This window comes from Lathyrus oleraceus, chromosome 3, assembly GCF_024323335.1.
Source record: "Lathyrus oleraceus cultivar Zhongwan6 chromosome 3, CAAS_Psat_ZW6_1.0, whole genome shotgun sequence".
NCBI classification, from domain to species: domain Eukaryota; kingdom Viridiplantae; phylum Streptophyta; class Magnoliopsida; order Fabales; family Fabaceae; genus Lathyrus; species Lathyrus oleraceus.
In genome coordinates, this window is record NC_066581.1 from 254,387,609 (window position 1) to 254,406,172 (window position 18,564).

Sequence of the window (18,564 nt, forward strand, 5' to 3'; positions counted from 1 at the left end):
CGAGGTACGATACTCACTATGGTAATTTTATGTGATTAAACCAAGTAAAAATTGTTCATCAAAATATATGGTTTTGTCATCATAAAAAAAGGGGGAGATTTTAAGAATAAGATTTGGTTCTGCATCTGACATTTGGTTTTGATGATAACAATGCATTGTTTATAAGTGAACAATTTTGTACCCTAATGGTTTTTTTCTAGTGTGTAGCTTTTGATAACAGGTTCTGACTCAGGAGAATTAACGTGTGACGTGATCAAATTATGGACTCAACATACTTTGACTCTGAAGAGATACAAGGTGCTTTACAAAATGTTGTCAAGTTCTAAAAAGATCTTTGACAACGGTTCTGATGAACGTTATATGCTGAAGCTTATGTCAGTGACTATGATTGATGAGCCTCTGAAGGATTATTAAGCCTTAAAAGATTCTACGTTATAAAGTTTTGAAGACTCTAAAGAATAAGATTTGAAGACTCTGGAGACCGGATTCTGAGGAACTATGTAAAGACTCTGAAGACCGAGGTTCTGAAGACTCTCTTAACCAGTCTCTTTGTACTTCTAAGCATTCTTCAACATCATTTATTCATAAGCTTTTAAAGATTATAAGATAAGATCAAAAGGTTTTGCGTTAGGAAAATAATACACAGTACAAGATCATTCTTCCCTCCACTACGCTGATTTTGTGGGCTAAAGACAATACTATTGTACCATTTTGTCTCATATATGCAAATTGTTATACTAAGAGACAACTGCAATTTTTCTATTTCAATTCTACCCTTCAACAGATCTTTTAACTGTATATATAAAGAAGACTTGGAAGATTGGACATGTTGCTAATTCACTGTGCAATACTACGCTCATACACAATGCTATTTGTTGAACTTGATTTTATTTATGTATAGTTTTTGTAAACAACACACATAAAGCTTTTGTTCTTTATTGTGCGGGAAATTCATTGTACTTAACTTGTGTTAATCTGCTTTCTTAAAAGCAATATTGTAAACACAGTCTTGTAAATCTCAAATTGTTTGAGTGGTTTCCTCGAGTGACTAGGTTTTAGTCAGATAGACTCAAGAATACAAAAGTGGTTTGTATTTGTGGTGTTTATAATCAGTTTCGACTATAGTGGATTGAGTCCTTATTGAGAAGGCAAAATCACCTTGGCGGGTAGGCTAGAGGTAGCTTTGTTAACAGCGAACCAGGATAAAAATAATTGTGTTATTTTTCTGTTCGTGTTATTGTTTGACTATGTTGGTTTTAAAAAACTTTCATTTTTAGAAACCCAATTCAACCCCCATTTCTTGTGTTTCTTGTCACCTTCAATTAGACGTGTCATCTTTTTATTGGATATCTCGCCTTCCTCTAGGATAAGTCGCTCAACATAGGAGTTGATAAGTGACACGTCTTCATTCTTTAACGAAGCATATGAAGTCGTATGAGAAGTAAACCACATTCCTCTCAATATTAGGAAACATTACTATTTCCAAGGAAGCATTGGATCCCAACCCAATACGACTATAAATATCCTAACATCATGGTTCATAAGAACAGTGGAACTCTAATACGGAAATACACACATACAACGTCACTTATGCCCTACGTAAGGCAACTCTCAACTTCACAACAAACCTTAAAGATTCTAAAAACCATTAATTGTCTGGGATTGTCACACATTTATACTTTCAGCAAATACAAGACAAATGCAAAAAAATCACTATGTTATTACATACTTAACCGTCAAAATTGGAAAAAGTAAGAGGTGAAGATCATATTCTACATAATTGACATTGAAGAGCATATAAGAAACATTAATCATTAATGGCTTTAAGAGATAAGTTTTAAACTCTTACGTTTAATATTAATGGTGTTCTAATTCATATTATTTACTATCAAAGTTTATTATCTATATAATATATTAAATCTGAAGCTTCGGATTATATGACGACACATGTTAAGAATTTTATTCCATTTGTGCCACATTATCCTATAGTCCTATGTGACACCTCCAAAATCTTATTTTCACTTTTCAAATAGACAAATACAATATTTAATCTCTATTGGAGGTCACAGGTTCGAACCATGGAAAAGACAAAGAAAATTATCATTTTTAACAAAAATGATTTAAGAAGAAAATCACTATTCTTACTATATATATATATATATATATATATATATATATATATATATATATATATATATATATATATATATATATATATATATATATATATATATATATATATATATATATATATATATATATATATATATATATATTCTTCTATATTTCAACTTTAAAATATACATGTAACCTTAGAAATTATAATAAAAATATTGAGAATAATATCTAAAAAAACACTCATATTTGAATTGATATCAACGACAAAATCAGATAAATTTTTACAATCTCATTAATAAAATTAAAATAATTATTTAAAAAACAATTAAATTAATATATCAAGTAGCATTTTTAACCCTTTATTCATTAGATAACTAAAGTTTGACAAAAATAAATATAAATTTTATAAAGCTAATAAAGTTTTATTTGATAATATTTGCAAATAAACTTTTAATGTTATTTAACAATGAGAATACACACCTTTAACAACTTAAAATTAAATATAAAAATTAAAGATAACTACTAAAAAGACATGAAAATCAAATAAATTGCATATTTTTATATGTGATTAATTCATATCATTCTCTTAGTTATAATTTACAACAAATTAAAGATAGCTACTAAAAAGACATGAGAATCAAAATAAAACAAAAATTATTTTATAATTATTTAAATTTACAAAACTAATTACGAATGTCATTCTCAATTTACAAACATGTATTTTCCTCTCAAATAAATTATATATTTTTATATCTGATTAATTCATATCATTCTCTTAATTATAATTTACAACAAATTACTGTAATATAAATTTAGTAATCATATTTTTCAAAATAATTTATAAATATATTTAAAATTCAATAAAAATAAATAAGCTAATTTACAACATCCTCACGCGGGTCTTAATCTAGTTCACATTAAATTAAATTTCATGATGTATGATACATTTCTTACCTGTGCTATTAAACCCTTGGTTGAAGATCCATTTAAGTGTTTAAATGTAAACAGCATGTATTAGAATGTGAACACTTAATAAAAGAGAAGACAAAAAAAAAAGTACTTTTAAAATATAATTAATATAAGCGTTAATGTAAACGTCCAATTAAAATTTTGCATGAACATATTATTTTAAATAAAAAATTTACTCCTTCTATCTCAAATTATAAAATAAAAATAAAATCATATTTTTCATAAAAAAATTGAAACATAATAATTTGAAATATAATTTTTAAATTTTTTATAAAATCAAACTAATCTTACTAGTTATTACTTCACTTTCTTTTCTATTTTAAAAATAATTCAACGACTAATACTACAAAGGATTAAGAATAATTTAAACATTTTATTATATCTCACATACTAAAATCGGGAGAAAAATAATCGTTAATCTTCCCGCTGGTTCATTTAAAAAACCAAATCCCCTTTTCACTTTCAATGCTTTTCGCGCCGGTATGAAAGAGACGTCGTTATCCACCGCCTCACCTCCACCGGAGTTAGAAGACGGATGCTTACGTCACGACGGCGACTGTCACGACATCCACGACGACGGCGCTTCTTTCGATGTCTTTTTACTGGACGACGAAGGCTTCCCGTCACAAGTCCCAGGGGAAGACGCTTCACCAAACGAATCTGAGAAAAGCAGTTTCGCCGCCGATTTCTATCGCTCCGGATCCGATTGCTCGTCGCTGTTGTCGCCAGACGTTAACCGACACAGGGACCTCACGCTCACGCCGGATTCGTTGTCTTCCGGGAAGAAACTGAAGCAGGCCAATCTGTTCCAGATTTGGGGATTCAAAAGAAGTGTTGCTGTTGGTTCTGTTGAATTTGAATCCAAACAAGGTGGTTTTTGTGATGATATAGGTGAGGGTAGTGTTTCATCTGAGAAGAAGAAGATTGTTACACCTGGAAGTTGGGGTTCGATTTTGCGTGACAAAGGGAAAGTGGTTGAGAAATCAAATTCTTCTAGTAAGAGAAAGAGTTTACATGGAGAGAATAGGGTTACGCGTTCGTGTCCCTTTTATAAGAAAATGCCAGGTGAAATTGAATTTCTTCTATTTTATTGATAGTTTGATACAATTTTGTTACTTTTTAAGGTTAAAAGCAGTTCCAAGTCATATCAATGTTTTTGAAAAGCCTTTTCTTTATTATGGTATCATAATGTGTAAACTGATGTTCTACATACATTACCATGGGAAATCTGGTCCAAAATACAAACCTAGAACCTATGAATAACTGTTAGACTCCAAAATACAAACCTAGAACCTATGAATAACTGTTAGACATTCAACACGATACTGATACTAACATGTAGGCACTGGTAAAATAATTAGAATACAAAAGCGATTGAATGTTGCTACATGTGTCAGTGTCTTAGAAGTGGGCACTCAGGCATGACTTCATCCTGAAGTGTCAATGTTACATAGCTTAAAGCGGAGTTAAATCTTGAGTGGCTGGTTTCAGACTAGACGACTGTGTGAGTGCGGAAAATCCAAAGAACAGATTGAGATGGAAAATCAGTTAGCCAATATTTACATGTTGATATGTTTTTTGGTTTGTTATGATAAGAAAAAAATGTATAGTTTCTGAAGTTTAGAATATTTGCCAATGCAGGAACAAACTTCACAGTTGATGCTTTTCGTTATGGATGTGTTGAGGAGTGCTCAGCTTACTTTCTTAGTCATTTCCATGCTGATCACTATGGTGGTCTTAGCAAGAAATGGTCACATGGTCCTATTTATTGCTCTCCTCTTACTGGACGGCTAGTTAAAATGTGTCTCTATGTAAATCCTTCGTAAGAACTTAGAAACTCTTCTATCTTTTATAACTTCTGTTTAGATTACTTATACAAACAGAAAAATCAAAGTGTACTTGATCATGGTTTTGCCTTTTCCATTTCAATGAAGTGATTAGCTTTTTATACTATTTGTTTGTCTAGGTACATATGCCATTTGGAATTTGACACCGAATATGTGATTGATGGTATCAAAGTGACTTTGATAGATGCTAACCATTGCCCCGGTGCAGCTTTGATTCACTTTGAGCTCCCAAATGGACAACGTTATTTGCATACTGGGGACTTTAGAGCTTGTAAACTGATGCAAGACTACCATCTTTTTGTAAATAAACGTGTGAATGTACTATATCTGGATACTACGTATTGCAACCCAAAGTACAAGTAAGACACTGATCATGTTAAAAGTTTGAATAGATTTGTCATCTGGTTACAATATATTTGGCTCTTTATACATAAATTGATGGTTCTTAGTAACAAACTTTTGCTTCAGGTTTCCTTTCAAGGAAGATGTACTAAACTATGTTGTCAAAATTACAAAGAACCACCTCAAAATGCATCCCAGAACTTTAGTGGTTGTTGGGGCATACAGTATTGGCAAGGAATGTGTATATCTTGCAATTTCTAAGGCACTTGGGGTAAGTGATTTTTTTTTCTCTAGAAAAATTTCTGTGTTAAGAATTATCAGGTACCTCTTTATGGGCTGTAGATTGTTTTTGCACCCAAATTTTACATGGCTTTAGGTTGTGTTCTCCTAGACTGTTTGATTCATTAATAAGATCTGTGGCTCTTACCCGATTCAGGTAAAAATATATGCAAATGCTTCAAGAAGAAGGATTTTACTAGCTTATGATTGCCCTGACTATTCAGACAGGCTCTGTACAAATGGAAATAACACCCTTCTCCATGTTATGCCCATGTCATCTCTGAGAATTGAGGTTAAACGTTGTGCCGTTACATTTTAATCTAAAAAGTTTGTTTTTCTTATAATTCTATTCTGTTATCTCATAATTCACCATCCCTATTTTTCTTGTTACATTAGACTTTGAAGGAATATTTGAAAACCTACAAGGAACAATTCACATCAGTATTAGCATTTCGTCCAACAGGTATGTTACCAGTAATCTTAATGAAAATGACTTATTGATCATCTTCGTATATTTTCAAGTATTCTATGGAAAAGCTATTTGTGCTGACAGAGTAGTTCTAGTTTTGATGCTATATCTTTTGTATTTTCAGGTTGGACTTTTAGTGAGAAGATAGGCAATGATTTGGAACTAATTAAACCTGTTTCCAAAGGAAATATAACGATATATGGTAAGATTAGCTGCAGTTCAACTGCCACGTTTGATATAAAATTTGAACTTAGGTTTAGTACTTAGTTATTTATCAATAATGAATATAACTGAAATGCTTAGTAGGTCATGTTTCTAACCAAAAAAAGCTTTTCTTTTGTTTATGCTGCTGGTCATTCAGCTAGCAGACTAGTAGTATTTCTTATAAGTCCCTTTTCTCCCTTCTTCTAGGGGTTCCCTACAGTGAGCATTCCAGCTTCACAGAACTGCGAGATTTTGTTCAGGTGCGTAACTGAACATGATTATTACTTTCTTTTTTTATGCACATTTTATAACTTTTATGTTAGCTGTTTAGTTGCATTATTTTCTGTCTTTTATTTTGAGCGGATTTATGTATATCTTCCAACAGTTTTTAAGGCCTGACAAGATAATTCCTACTGTGAATGTTGGTAATGCTGCTAATCGAGAAAAGATGCAATCTTACTTTCGAGATTGGTTGAAGGGATGAATTCCTCCCCATTCTTTAAAAAGATCGAGTTTATAACGAGATTTTCTCTTAAAAACCTATTTGTGAAGACTTCACCTTTAATGTTGCTTGAAGGGGATACTGAAAAGAAATCCTCTTCCCTTACCTGTTATGGTTGCATGCTTCATCTAATGGTGGTGGTTTTCCTAAACTTTTTTGGTTGAACTTCATCATTCTTCCCAATTGTCATCTCTGCTAAAAGTCTCCTTGGAAGATTCTACTCTGCAGGATATGCAACAACTTTTCGTCAACCAAAATAGAAAAATGTAAAATGAATTGTTGTACTTAGGCAATTAAGCAACTTGCCCATTTTGAACATTCTTGGAATTTCTTGGAATTTACAACATGATTCCAATTATTTAATCCCAAAGGAGGCTCAGATAGTAAATGTAGGAGTTGTATTATGTAGAACCTTGTTATATTTATGGCAGCTTTGGTTAAAGTTATTGAGAAATACTACACCATTAACATGTATACTTTTTTTTCTCTATATATAATACTAAACCTTCAATTACCTAAAAACAGAGAAAACGAATCAACATTCATGCTTCGAAATTTTATGATTATTACAAGGGCAAAACATATAGCTTGGATTTTGAGGAAGATTAAGGTTAAGAAAGTGGTTGGGTCTGATTCATTTTTTAAAAAACGGTTGGTAAGATGATTGCTTTTATTTATAAGGATATGTTTAGATTATATATTATTTATCTGATGTAAGACTCTTAATATATCCTTTATGATTAGGATTTAACATCTAAAACGTGAAAATAAATGGTGGGTGGTCTGATATAGTAGGTGATCCACTGGATCTTAAAAGAGGTTCTTGGTACCATGTTAAAAAATATAGTTGAACATAACTTATTTTTAAAAAATCGATTTGTAGAGTAAGAATCATCCTCACTTATAAGAATATGTTCAGGTCATACATTATTCGATTTGAGATCTTACCTGTAAGACAAACTCTATTTTTTAAGGTAGTTAAGGGTGTTGTGGAGTTGAGGTATTGCTCCATTTATTATGATACTCCTTTCCAAAATAGCTCTATGTATAAATAGTTTATGTTTAATTTTTTCTTATTTTTTATTACATTTTGAAGTTCTTCTATCCGGTATTGGAAATTGAAACAATTTTAGAAAATTGTCTATTAGAAGTCTTATCACCAAATTCTCAAGTACACTAAAATTCTTAAAGTTTTTTACCAAGTTCTTCCGTGCACTACAATTCTCGAAGGTTTTTCTACTAAATTCTTCGATTCAAATTAAAAAAAAAATATTAAAAATTTTGTATTTTGAATAACTTATAATTAAGTTATCGGATGAGATTATAAAAAAAATGAGTTTAGCTAACAATGAAAAACCGTTGTTTGAAGTAAAGAAAAATGTTTTCTAAAATTTTAGGCGATTGTTTTCTGACATGGAATATACGAGTTTTTTTTATTTAATATAAAAACTATAGTCGTCAACTTATGGGACTAAGGCCTAATTTTTAAGACACAAAAATTTAGGGACCTACAATTTTAAAAATAAAGCATTACTTTTTTCATCCCATGGGGTGCTAATTCACCACGGTGAAAAGTTACAAAAGTTCCTAGATTCCATAGAGGTATATTATCCCTAACGCTTTCCTAAAAGAGTCATCTCATGTTGTCCAAAAATATTTTCGGAGATGTATCTCCGTAATAATTCATTGAGTGTAAAAGGCGGAGTTTTAAAATAAGGGTTATTATAAATATACATCTTTGAAAAAATCTTTGAAATAAGGGTTATTATAAAATAAGAGAATTATTTAATTGAGTTAATAGTATTTTGTTAATTTAATTAAATAAAGTTGAATTATTGGATTATTATTATTATTATAGATATTACTAATGTAACACCCTTCTACCCCAACCGACATATTTAATTAGATTATCAGAGTACAACATGTAGAAGAGTTTACATTCCTTAAAACATCACACTTATCGCATCACAACATAAGACATATTATTTACTTGATTTAAAACTTCGCAGCGGACAACAACATAATTATTATAGTAATGTGTCAACATGATCTCAACAAAACATCTCAACAATTATTCATCATAAACAACATAAATAAAATAATTTGGCTATCGAATCCCATAATCCCCGGTGTCACATGACCAGAGCATTTGACTCGACTCTGTAGAATAACTCTACACTTATTCCTCGAACCTCAACAACAGCTACTCCTCTTTATCTGCACATTGCTCATCATAGATGAACATAAACACATGCAGAAGGGGTGAGAATTACATTATTAAATAATAATATAACGACAGAAATATAAACATAATTATATATTTCACATATACCAACACAGCTTATAATCATCATCATAATTAACAACTCATGAACATCAACAAAACAACACATCAAATGCAATGCACACACCCATGCATGACTCAACACGACTCGGTATACCCATTTTGTGACCAACACAGGATCACCACTCCCAGATTCATCACCATAGAATCCGAGTTCCCCGCAAGGAACTAAGCCTCTCAACAAGCCCGGAGTCAACAACATCATTGGAACTCAGTCCGTTCATCACTAGGCATCGGCCTTTCATGAATGCATGCACATCAAACATGCATCATAATCAACATAGCAACAACAGCATCATATAGTCATGTCATCGTCATCATTAATACATTTTTATCACAGGAGCATATCACATCATGCCACATAATCAAACATAGTATTAGCACACCCTACTAATATCTATACTACTCAAGACAACGGAAATCGATCCCTCGTATGTCATGCATCAGCTAAGTCACCTTGCTCAGCCGAAACCACTAACAACTGCACAACCACAGCCCAGGAAAACCACAAGTCTGCCCATACGCGTATGGCCTATACCCATACGCGTATTGCCCAAATCCATACGCGTAATGCCCGTCTCATACGCGTATGTTACGCGTATCACATACCCATACGCGTACCAACAGAGACCAATTTCACGTTCAAAACCTCATCTCTTCCACTCATACGCGTATGACATACCCCATACGCGTACCACATCCAGGGATACGCGTATCACACGCGTATGGCGCGTACCAGCGCCAAAACTCCCTTTCCTAAGCCCTCCCATACGCGTATTGCCTAGTGCCATACGCGTATGACCAGAATCCAGTTTTCCAGATCTGCTATGGGTTTTCTCTGCTACGAACCTGTCCAATTCAACCGTTCACAGTCCCAATTTCACACAAAATCACTCATATCACCTAACACGAATCATACCCTATTTTATCTCACAATTTCTAACACTATTGCATCTAATTCTTACGAATTTCCTTCGGTTAAAATCCCAATTTCGTTCATACAATATTCCATCATTTTCAGCATATTATTGTTTAATAAGGTTCAGACCCCTTACCTCTTTGGATTGAAGGAAGCTCTGAGCAATCTTTGGCCTTTTCCTCTTCCTTCTCTTTCTCTTCAGCGCTTCTCCCTTTTCTGACTCTGAGGCAAAATACGTGAAAATGAAAACCTTCAGTTATCTCCCTTGGCCTCTTTTACCCAATTCCACTTTTACCCTTCCACTCTTCACATTCCAATTATATTATTTATTTAATTATTATTAAAATAAATAATATCTATAATAATAATAATAATCCAATAATTCAACTTTATTTAATTAAATTAACAAAATACTATTAACTCAATTAAATAATTCTCTTATTTTAATCGGGGTGTTACAACTCTCTCCCACTTTAGAAGTTTTCGTCCTCGAAAACATACCTCAAGCAAATAGAGCCGGATACGACTCCTTCATCTGATCTTCGTGCTCCCAAGTCAAGCTCTCACCAGCTGGACCTCCCCAAACAACTCGCACTAGAGCAATCTTCTTACCTCTCAGGGTCTTCTCTTCTCGGTCATCTATCCGAATTGGCAACACCTCAACGGTCAAATTATCCCTCACCTGGATATCATCCAACTGAACAACATGCGAAGGATCCGCAATATACTTTCTTAACTGAGATACATGAAACACATCATGCAGATTAGAAAGCGACGGCGGTAAAGCTATCCGATACGCCACTTCCCCAACCCTCTTCAAAATCTGATACGGACCCACAAACCTCAGAGTAAGCTTTTTAGACTTTAAAGCTCTACCCACACCTGTCGTCGGAGTAACTCTCAAGAACACATGATCTCCCTCTTGGAACTCAAGTGCCTTTCTCCTCTTATCATGATAACTCTTCTGACGACTCTGAGAAATCTTCATTTTCTCCTGAATCATCTTAACCCTTTCAGTCGTCTGCTGTACAATCTCAGGTCCGAGTACAACACTCTCACCTGATTCATACCAACACAATGGAGTTCTACACCTCCTACCATACAATGCTTCATATGGAGCCATACCGATACTAGCATGAAAACTATTATTATAAGTAAACTCCACCAACGGCAAATAACTATCCCAAGAGCCTCTCTGCTCCAACACACAAGCTCTCAACAAATCTTCCAAGGATTGGATAGTTCTTTCAGTCTGACCATCAGTCTGAGGATGATAAGCTGAACTCAACCTCAACTTAGTCCCCAACGCTTTCTGCAAACTTTCCCAAAATCTAGAAGTAAATCTGGGATCTCTATCAGACACAATACTGGATGGAATACCATGCAGCCTCACTATCTTCTCAATATACAACTCTGCCAACTTCTCTAAAGAGTGATTAATCTTCATCGGCAAGAAATGCGCCGACTTAGTCAATCGATCCACAATCACCCAAATAGAATCATTACCTTTCACCGTCCTCGGCAATCCCGTCACAAAATCCATGGAAATGCTATCCCACTTCCATTCAGGAATCTTCAAAGGTTGCATCATACCTGCCGGTTTCTGATGTTCGATCTTTGACTTCTGACAGGTCAAACAGGCATACACAAACTTAGCAACATCTCTTTTCATACCAGCCCACCAAAACAACTTCTTCAAATCTTGATACATTTTAGTTGCACCTGGATGGATACTCAATCCACTCCTATGGCCCTCTTCAAGAATACTCTTTTTCAATTCAGACACCTCAGGAACACAAACTCTACCCTTAAATCGCAGGATGCCATTCTCATCAATCTCAAAATTACCACCATTACCCTGGTTAACCATAGTAATATGATCAACTAGAGCGACATCAACTTGCTGACCATTCCGAATATCTTCCAGAATTCCACTAGTCAACTTCAGCATACCCAACTTTACACTATCAGCGGAAACTTCACAACCCAAACTCATATCACGGAACTGTTCAATTAACTCAAGTTCCCGAACCATCATCATAGACATATGTAGAGACTTTCTACTCAGTGCATCTGCAACTACATTAGCCTTACCTGGATGATAACTCAATTCAAAGTCAAAATCCTTCAGTAATTCTAACCACCTTCTCTGCCTCATATTTAACTCTTTCTGATCAAACAGATACTTCAGACTCTTGTGATCACTGAACACTTCGAATCTGGAACCATACAGATAATGCCTCCACATTTTCAGCACAAATACAACAGCTGCAAGTTCTAGATCATGCGTAGGATAATTCCTCTCATGAACCCTCAACTGTCTAGAAGCATAAGCTACAACTTTACCATTCTGCATCAAAACACCACCAAGACCCATCAAAGAAGCATCACAATAAACAACGAAGGACTCACCAGGATTAGGCAAGATCAACACTGGAGCACTGGTCAACCGCTTCTTCAACTCAACAAAACTCGCTTCACAAGCTGCATCCCACACATACACTTGACCCTTCTTAGTCAACTGCGTCAACGGCAATGCCAACTTAGAGAAGCCCTCAATAAATCTGCGATAATAACCAGCCAACCCCAGAAAACTGCGTATCTCAGTAGCAGACTTCGGAGTCTCCCACTGTAATACGGCATCAACTTTAGCAGGATCAACGGAAATTCCACCACTCGAAATCACATGGCCAAGGAAACTCACTTCCTTCAACCAGAACTCACATTTAGATAACTTTGCATATAACTTCTTTTCTCTTAACACCTGCAAGACAAGTCTCAGATGTCCTGCATGCTCTTCTTCAGTCTTAGAATATATCAATATATCATCTATGAACACCACAACAAAAGTATCAAGGTACGGATGAAATATGCGATTCATATATTCCATAAACACACCTGGAGCATTAGATACACCGAACGGCATCACAGTGTATTCATAATGACCATACCTCGTACGGAAAGCAGTCTTCGCAATATCATCTGACTTCACTCTGATCTGATGATAACCCGACCGCAAATCAATCTTACTGAAAACATGAGCTCCAACCAACTGGTCCATCAAATCATCAATCCTCGGCAATGGATACCGATTCTTGATAGTCACCTTATTCAACTGCCGATAATCGACACACAACCTCATCGTACCTTCTTTCTTCTTCACTAACAATACTGGTGCACCCCAAGGAGAAACACTTGGACGCACAAACTTCTTCTCAAGCAATTCTTCAAGTTGCTTCTTCAATTCAACTAATTCAGTTGCCGACATTCTATAAGGAGACATCGACACTGGACTCGTACCTGGTACTAAGTCAATGGAAAATTCGACTTCACGTTCTGGAGGTAAATCACTTACATCCTCTGGAAACACATCCTGAAATTCACAAACAACAGGCAATTCTACACTCACCACTTTCTTATTCGCTTGTAGAGACGCAAATAAAGCGAACATCTGAGCTTCATCCTTCACAAAATCCCCCACCTGCCTAGCAGATAGAAATCTTGCCTCATCATTTTCACCAACTTCAGAAAACCGCACCGTCTTACTATAGCAGTTGATAAACACGCCATAGAATCCTAGCCAATTCATTCCCAGAATAATATCAATTTGGTGCAAGGGTAAGCACACCAAATCAACTACGAACTCTCTCTCAAAGATCGTCAAATGACAACCTCGACAGACAACAGAAGTCTTCACGGAACCATTAGCAGGAGTATCTATCACCATACTTCCGCCTAGGGACGACATACTCACACCAATCCTGGTCGCACACTCATACGAAATAAACGAATGAGTAGCACCAGTGTCAACAATAGCAAGCAATTCAACATTATTAATCAAGCAAGTACCTTTAATCAGATTATCTTCTTTAGGAGTTTCAGCCCCACTCAGAGCAAACACCCTACCAGTAGTATGAGCTGCAGTAGCCGCCTTCTTCGGTTTCGAGCACTGCGAACTGATATGACCTTTCTCGCCACAATTAAAACATGTCGGACCAGCATCCTTACATTCCGTAACTCTATGACCAGTCTGACCGCATCGGAAACATCTCAGCACTTTCTTGGTACAGCTATCAGCACGGTGGCCTGGCTCGCCACACTTGAAACACTTACCAGCTATGGAAGATCCTCCCCCACTTGGCTTCTTCTCATCTACCATTTTCTGCTTACCTTTACCATTCGGAGATACGTAAGGACTACCACGATCCTTATTCTTCTTCTCACTAAGACTCTTGTAATGAGCAGTCCTAGCCTTGCTATCTTCCTCAAATATCCTGCACTTATTAACCAATGTAGGAAACCTACGAATCTCCTGGTAACCAATGCCTTGTTTGATCTCGGGACGCAACCCGTTCTCAAACTTGACACACTTGGATCCCTCAGCATCAGCATTATTATAGTGAGGACAATACTGCACCAGCTCTTCAAACTTCGAAGCGTAGTCAGCAACAGACATGTTACCCTGCTTCAGTTCTAGAAATTCCATCTCCTTCTTACATCGCACATCAGCAGGAAAATATTTCTCCAGAAAGGCCGTCTTGAACCTTTCCCAAGTCATCTCAGCACCTGGTACTTCAATTCTCTGGCGAGTGTTATCCCACCAGTTTTCAGCCTCCTCAGATAACATATGCGTACCAAACTGCACCTTCTGTGCTTCAGTACACGTCATCACCCGGAAAATCTTCTCAATCTCCTTCAGCCAAATCTGAGCACCATCTGGATCATAGCGCCCTTTGAATGTAGGAGGGTTATTCTTCAGGAACCTTCCCAAATTCTTAAACTCGTCGACCGGCGGATTCTGCTGCGCCTGCATAGCCTGCGCCATAGCAGCCAAAGCCTCAGCAATCGCACGGTCATTTTCTCCAGCCATACTCTACACAACACAACCACAACCGTTAAATATCGACAGTGTCATTTACACTAATCGACCAACAGGGAAACTTCACAATATGACTCGACTGGATTGACAATGCTCTGATACCACTAATGTAACACCCTTCTACCCCAACCGACATATTTAATTAGATTATCAGAGTACAACATGTAGAAGAGTTTACATTCCTTAAAACATCACACTTATCGCATCACAACATAAGACATATTATTTACTTGATTTAAAACTTCGCAGCGGACAACAACATAATTATTATAGTAATGTGTCAACATGATCTCAACAAAACATCTCAACAATTATTCATCATAAACAACATAAATAAAATAATTTGGCTATCGAATCCCATAATCCCCGGTGTCACATGACCAGAGCATTTGACTCGACTCTGTAGAATAACTCTACACTTATTCCTCGAACCTCAACAACAGCTACTCCTCTTTATCTGCACATTGCTCATCATAGATGAACATAAACACATGCAGAAGGGGTGAGAATTACATTATTAAATAATAATATAACGACAGAAATATAAACATAATTATATATTTCACATATACCAACACAGCTTATAATCATCATCATAATTAACAACTCATGAACATCAACAAAACAACACATCAAATGCAATGCACACACCCATGCATGACTCAACACGACTCGGTATACCCATTTTGTGACCAACACAGGATCACCACTCCCAAATTCATCACCATAGAATCCGAGTTCCCCGCAAGGAACTAAGCCTCTCAACAAGCCCGGAGTCAACAACATCATTGGAACTCAGTCCGTTCATCACTAGGCATCGGCCTTTCATGAATGCATGCACATCAAACATGCATCATAATCAACATAGCAACAACAGCATCATATAGTCATGTCATCGTCATCATTAATACATTTTTATCACAGGAGCATATCACATCATGCCACATAATCAAACACAGTATTAGCACACCCTACTAATATCTATACTACTCAAGACAACGGAAATCGATCCCTCGTATGTCATGCATCAGCTAAGTCACCTTGCTCAGCCGAAACCACTAACAACTGCACAACCACAGCCCAGGAAAACCACAAGTCTGCCCATACGCGTATGGCCTATACCCATACGCGTATTGCCCAAATCCATACGCGTAATGCCCGTCTCATACGCGTATGTTACGCGTATCACATACCCATACGCGTACCAACAGAGACCAATTTCACGTTCAAAACCTCATCTCTTCCACTCATACGCGTATGACATACCCCATACGCGTACCACATCCAGGGATACGCGTATCACACGCGTATGGCGCGTACCAGCGCCAAAACTCCCTTTCCTAAGCCCTCCCATACGCGTATTGCCTAGTGCCATACGCGTATGACCAGAATCCAGTTTTCCAGATCTGCTATGGGTTTTCTCTGCTACGAACCTGTCCAATTCAACCGTTCACAGTCCCAATTTCACACAAAATCACTCATATCACCTAACACGAATCATACCCTATTTTATCTCACAATTTCTAACACTATTGCATCTAATTCTTACGAATTTCCTTCGGTTAAAATCCCAATTTCGTTCATACAATATTCCATCATTTTCAGCATATTATTGTTTAATAAGGTTCAGACCCCTTACCTCTTTGGATTGAAGGAAACTCTGAGCAATCTTTGGCCTTTTCCTCTTCCTTCTCTTTCTCTTCAGCGCTTCTCCCTTTTCTGACTCTGAGGCAAAATACGTGAAAATGAAAACCTTCAGTTATCTCCCTTGGCCTCTTTTACCCAATTCCACTTTTACCCTTCCACTCTTCACATTCCAATTATATTATTTATTTAATTATTATTAAAATAAATAATATCTATAATAATAATAATAATCCAATAATTCAACTTTATTTAATTAAATTAACAAAATACTATTAACTCAATTAAATAATTCTCTTATTTTAATCGGGGTGTTACAAGTATTATGAAAATGCATCTTCAGATGGATTTAATTAAAACAACTCGCGCCAGACCCTTTTCTTTTTCTTCTTCATTTGCTACACTTTCACAAACCTTTCAAAGAGCTTGTGAGCAAGATTCAAGTGCATCATTTTTCAAACTTCAACACTACTTTTACCTTATTGTAATCAATCCCAATACATCCCAATCCCTTTCACTTCATTCAAACTTTCGCGCAACAACTCTCAATCAGTAAGTTTCTTATTTTTTCTCCATATTTTTTAGTTTTTATGCACGTTTTAGGTAAGATAGATTGTTTAAAATGTAATAGTTTATAGTTACATTTAAAGTAGATAGTTTTTATAGCCATGCATTCACTTTTGTTAGTATTTAGGGTTTTTTTTTGTATTTTCTGCAATCATCCATTTTTAAAAAAGATGCATCTTTGAAATTTGTCTTTCTTACTTTATGGAGATATATCTATGAATTTTACTTGCCTTGATTTTGATATGATTTTCTAGTTTGTATTATAGGAACAACGAATGAAAACCATGACATATTGAGGCACAATTTTGTATCTTAACACGCGTCTGGTCGTATGGGGAGGGCAGTGCACTCGAGGCCACGAGTTAGTGTTAGTTCATTTGACGCGGAAGTGTCGACTTCACATGGTCGCTTCTCTCAGACTTCATAAGGTCTCGTGTCTTAGACTTCGACCTCTTAAAGGCACATGTCTCCTGTTGATCATCTAGATTATGAAGCCTCCAAAGCCTAACAAGAGGAACATGTTGTTGCTACTTCCATTCCTGATAGTTTTTCAAGAGGCCCTTATGACACCTCTTTACTTCCTTTCTATGATGAACATGATGCTAGACATGTGTGAGAATGAGATGTATACTTATTTACTTTTACGTCACATATATTTCATACTAATTGAGTTGCGGCTGATGTTGATATATTTATTTTTTACAGGAGCGTGAAAGATAAAATCTGTAAACCATGCCAAACAGATTTTGAACATGGAACAAAATGTTAACACATGGTTTCAAGATGTAATTCGTTACTATGGGCTGACAGGTTTATGTGCCACTAGATACAAGACCATTAACCATGACATGTTGGCAGCTTTTGTGGAGAGATGGCATAAGGAGATGTCATCTTCCACATCCCTCACGGTGAGATGTCCATCACCCTTGATGACGTCTCATGACTTTTGCATCTTTCGATTAGGGAAAAATTACTAAAAATCATCCCCGAATCAATAAATCAGAGGCACTTGAATTGATGGTAAACTATTTGGGAGTTGACCCAGGTGAGCCCCAAGAGGAACTTGATGCCACAAGAGGTGCTTATGCCCAATTTTCATACTTAATGGAATTGTATAAATTCCACCTTGTTGCGACAGTGGAGGTCGAAGGTGATAACGAGTAGGTTTTATTCCACAAACAATGTGCATTGAGGTCATACTTTATGTACTTGGTTGGCACGACAATATTTATGAACAAAAGTGCAACTTACGTCGATGTTATCTACCTGGCATACTTCATCGACTTAAAACGGATCCACGAGCATAATTGGGGGGACACATGTTTGGTTTATATGTACTCCAAACTAGGTGAAACTTCTTTTTGAAAGACAAGAGAAATGACAAGAAGATGCACATTGTTTACGGTAATATAATTGTAACCTTTATTGTTGCTAATATTTTCATAACACTTGTGTTACACTTGTTACTAATATTTCATCTG

General features: G+C 35.7%; 1 protein-coding gene across 2 annotated transcripts; it reads left to right on the top strand.

Moving 5' to 3' along the window:
- Nucleotides 1-3,471: 3,471 nt before the first annotated feature.
- Nucleotides 3,472-7,204, top strand: LOC127126717 (DNA cross-link repair protein SNM1). Of its 2 annotated transcripts, XM_051055696.1 has the most exons (9): nt 3,472-4,152; nt 4,729-4,909; nt 5,054-5,293; nt 5,403-5,547; nt 5,713-5,847; nt 5,952-6,018; nt 6,149-6,226; nt 6,436-6,488; nt 6,614-7,204. In XM_051055696.1, the coding sequence occupies exons 1-9, from the start codon at nt 3,570-3,572 to the stop codon at nt 6,710-6,712; spliced, it is 1,581 nt and encodes a 526-aa protein (XP_050911653.1). In that variant the 5' UTR covers nt 3,472-3,569; the 3' UTR covers nt 6,713-7,204. The 2 variants fall into 2 exon arrangements, 1 of the variants encoding a protein (XP_050911653.1); XR_007805073.1 differs by lacking the exons at nt 6,436-6,488; nt 6,614-7,204 and having other exon boundaries at nt 3,473-4,152; nt 5,947-6,018.
- The last annotated feature ends 11,360 nt before the right edge of the window (nt 7,205-18,564 follow it).

Excerpts from the sequence above, each read along its gene's own strand:
- LOC127126717 (XM_051055696.1), top strand. The coding sequence starts at position 3,570 with ATGAAAGAGACGTCGTTATCCACCGCCTCACCTCCACCGGAGTTAGAA. Across the intron at positions 5,548-5,712 it reads CAATTTCTAAGGCACTTGGG|GTAAAAATATATGCAAATGC; the intron begins GTAAGTGATTTT and ends TACCCGATTCAG. Across the intron at positions 6,227-6,435 it reads AGGAAATATAACGATATATG|GGGTTCCCTACAGTGAGCAT; the intron begins GTAAGATTAGCT and ends CCCTTCTTCTAG.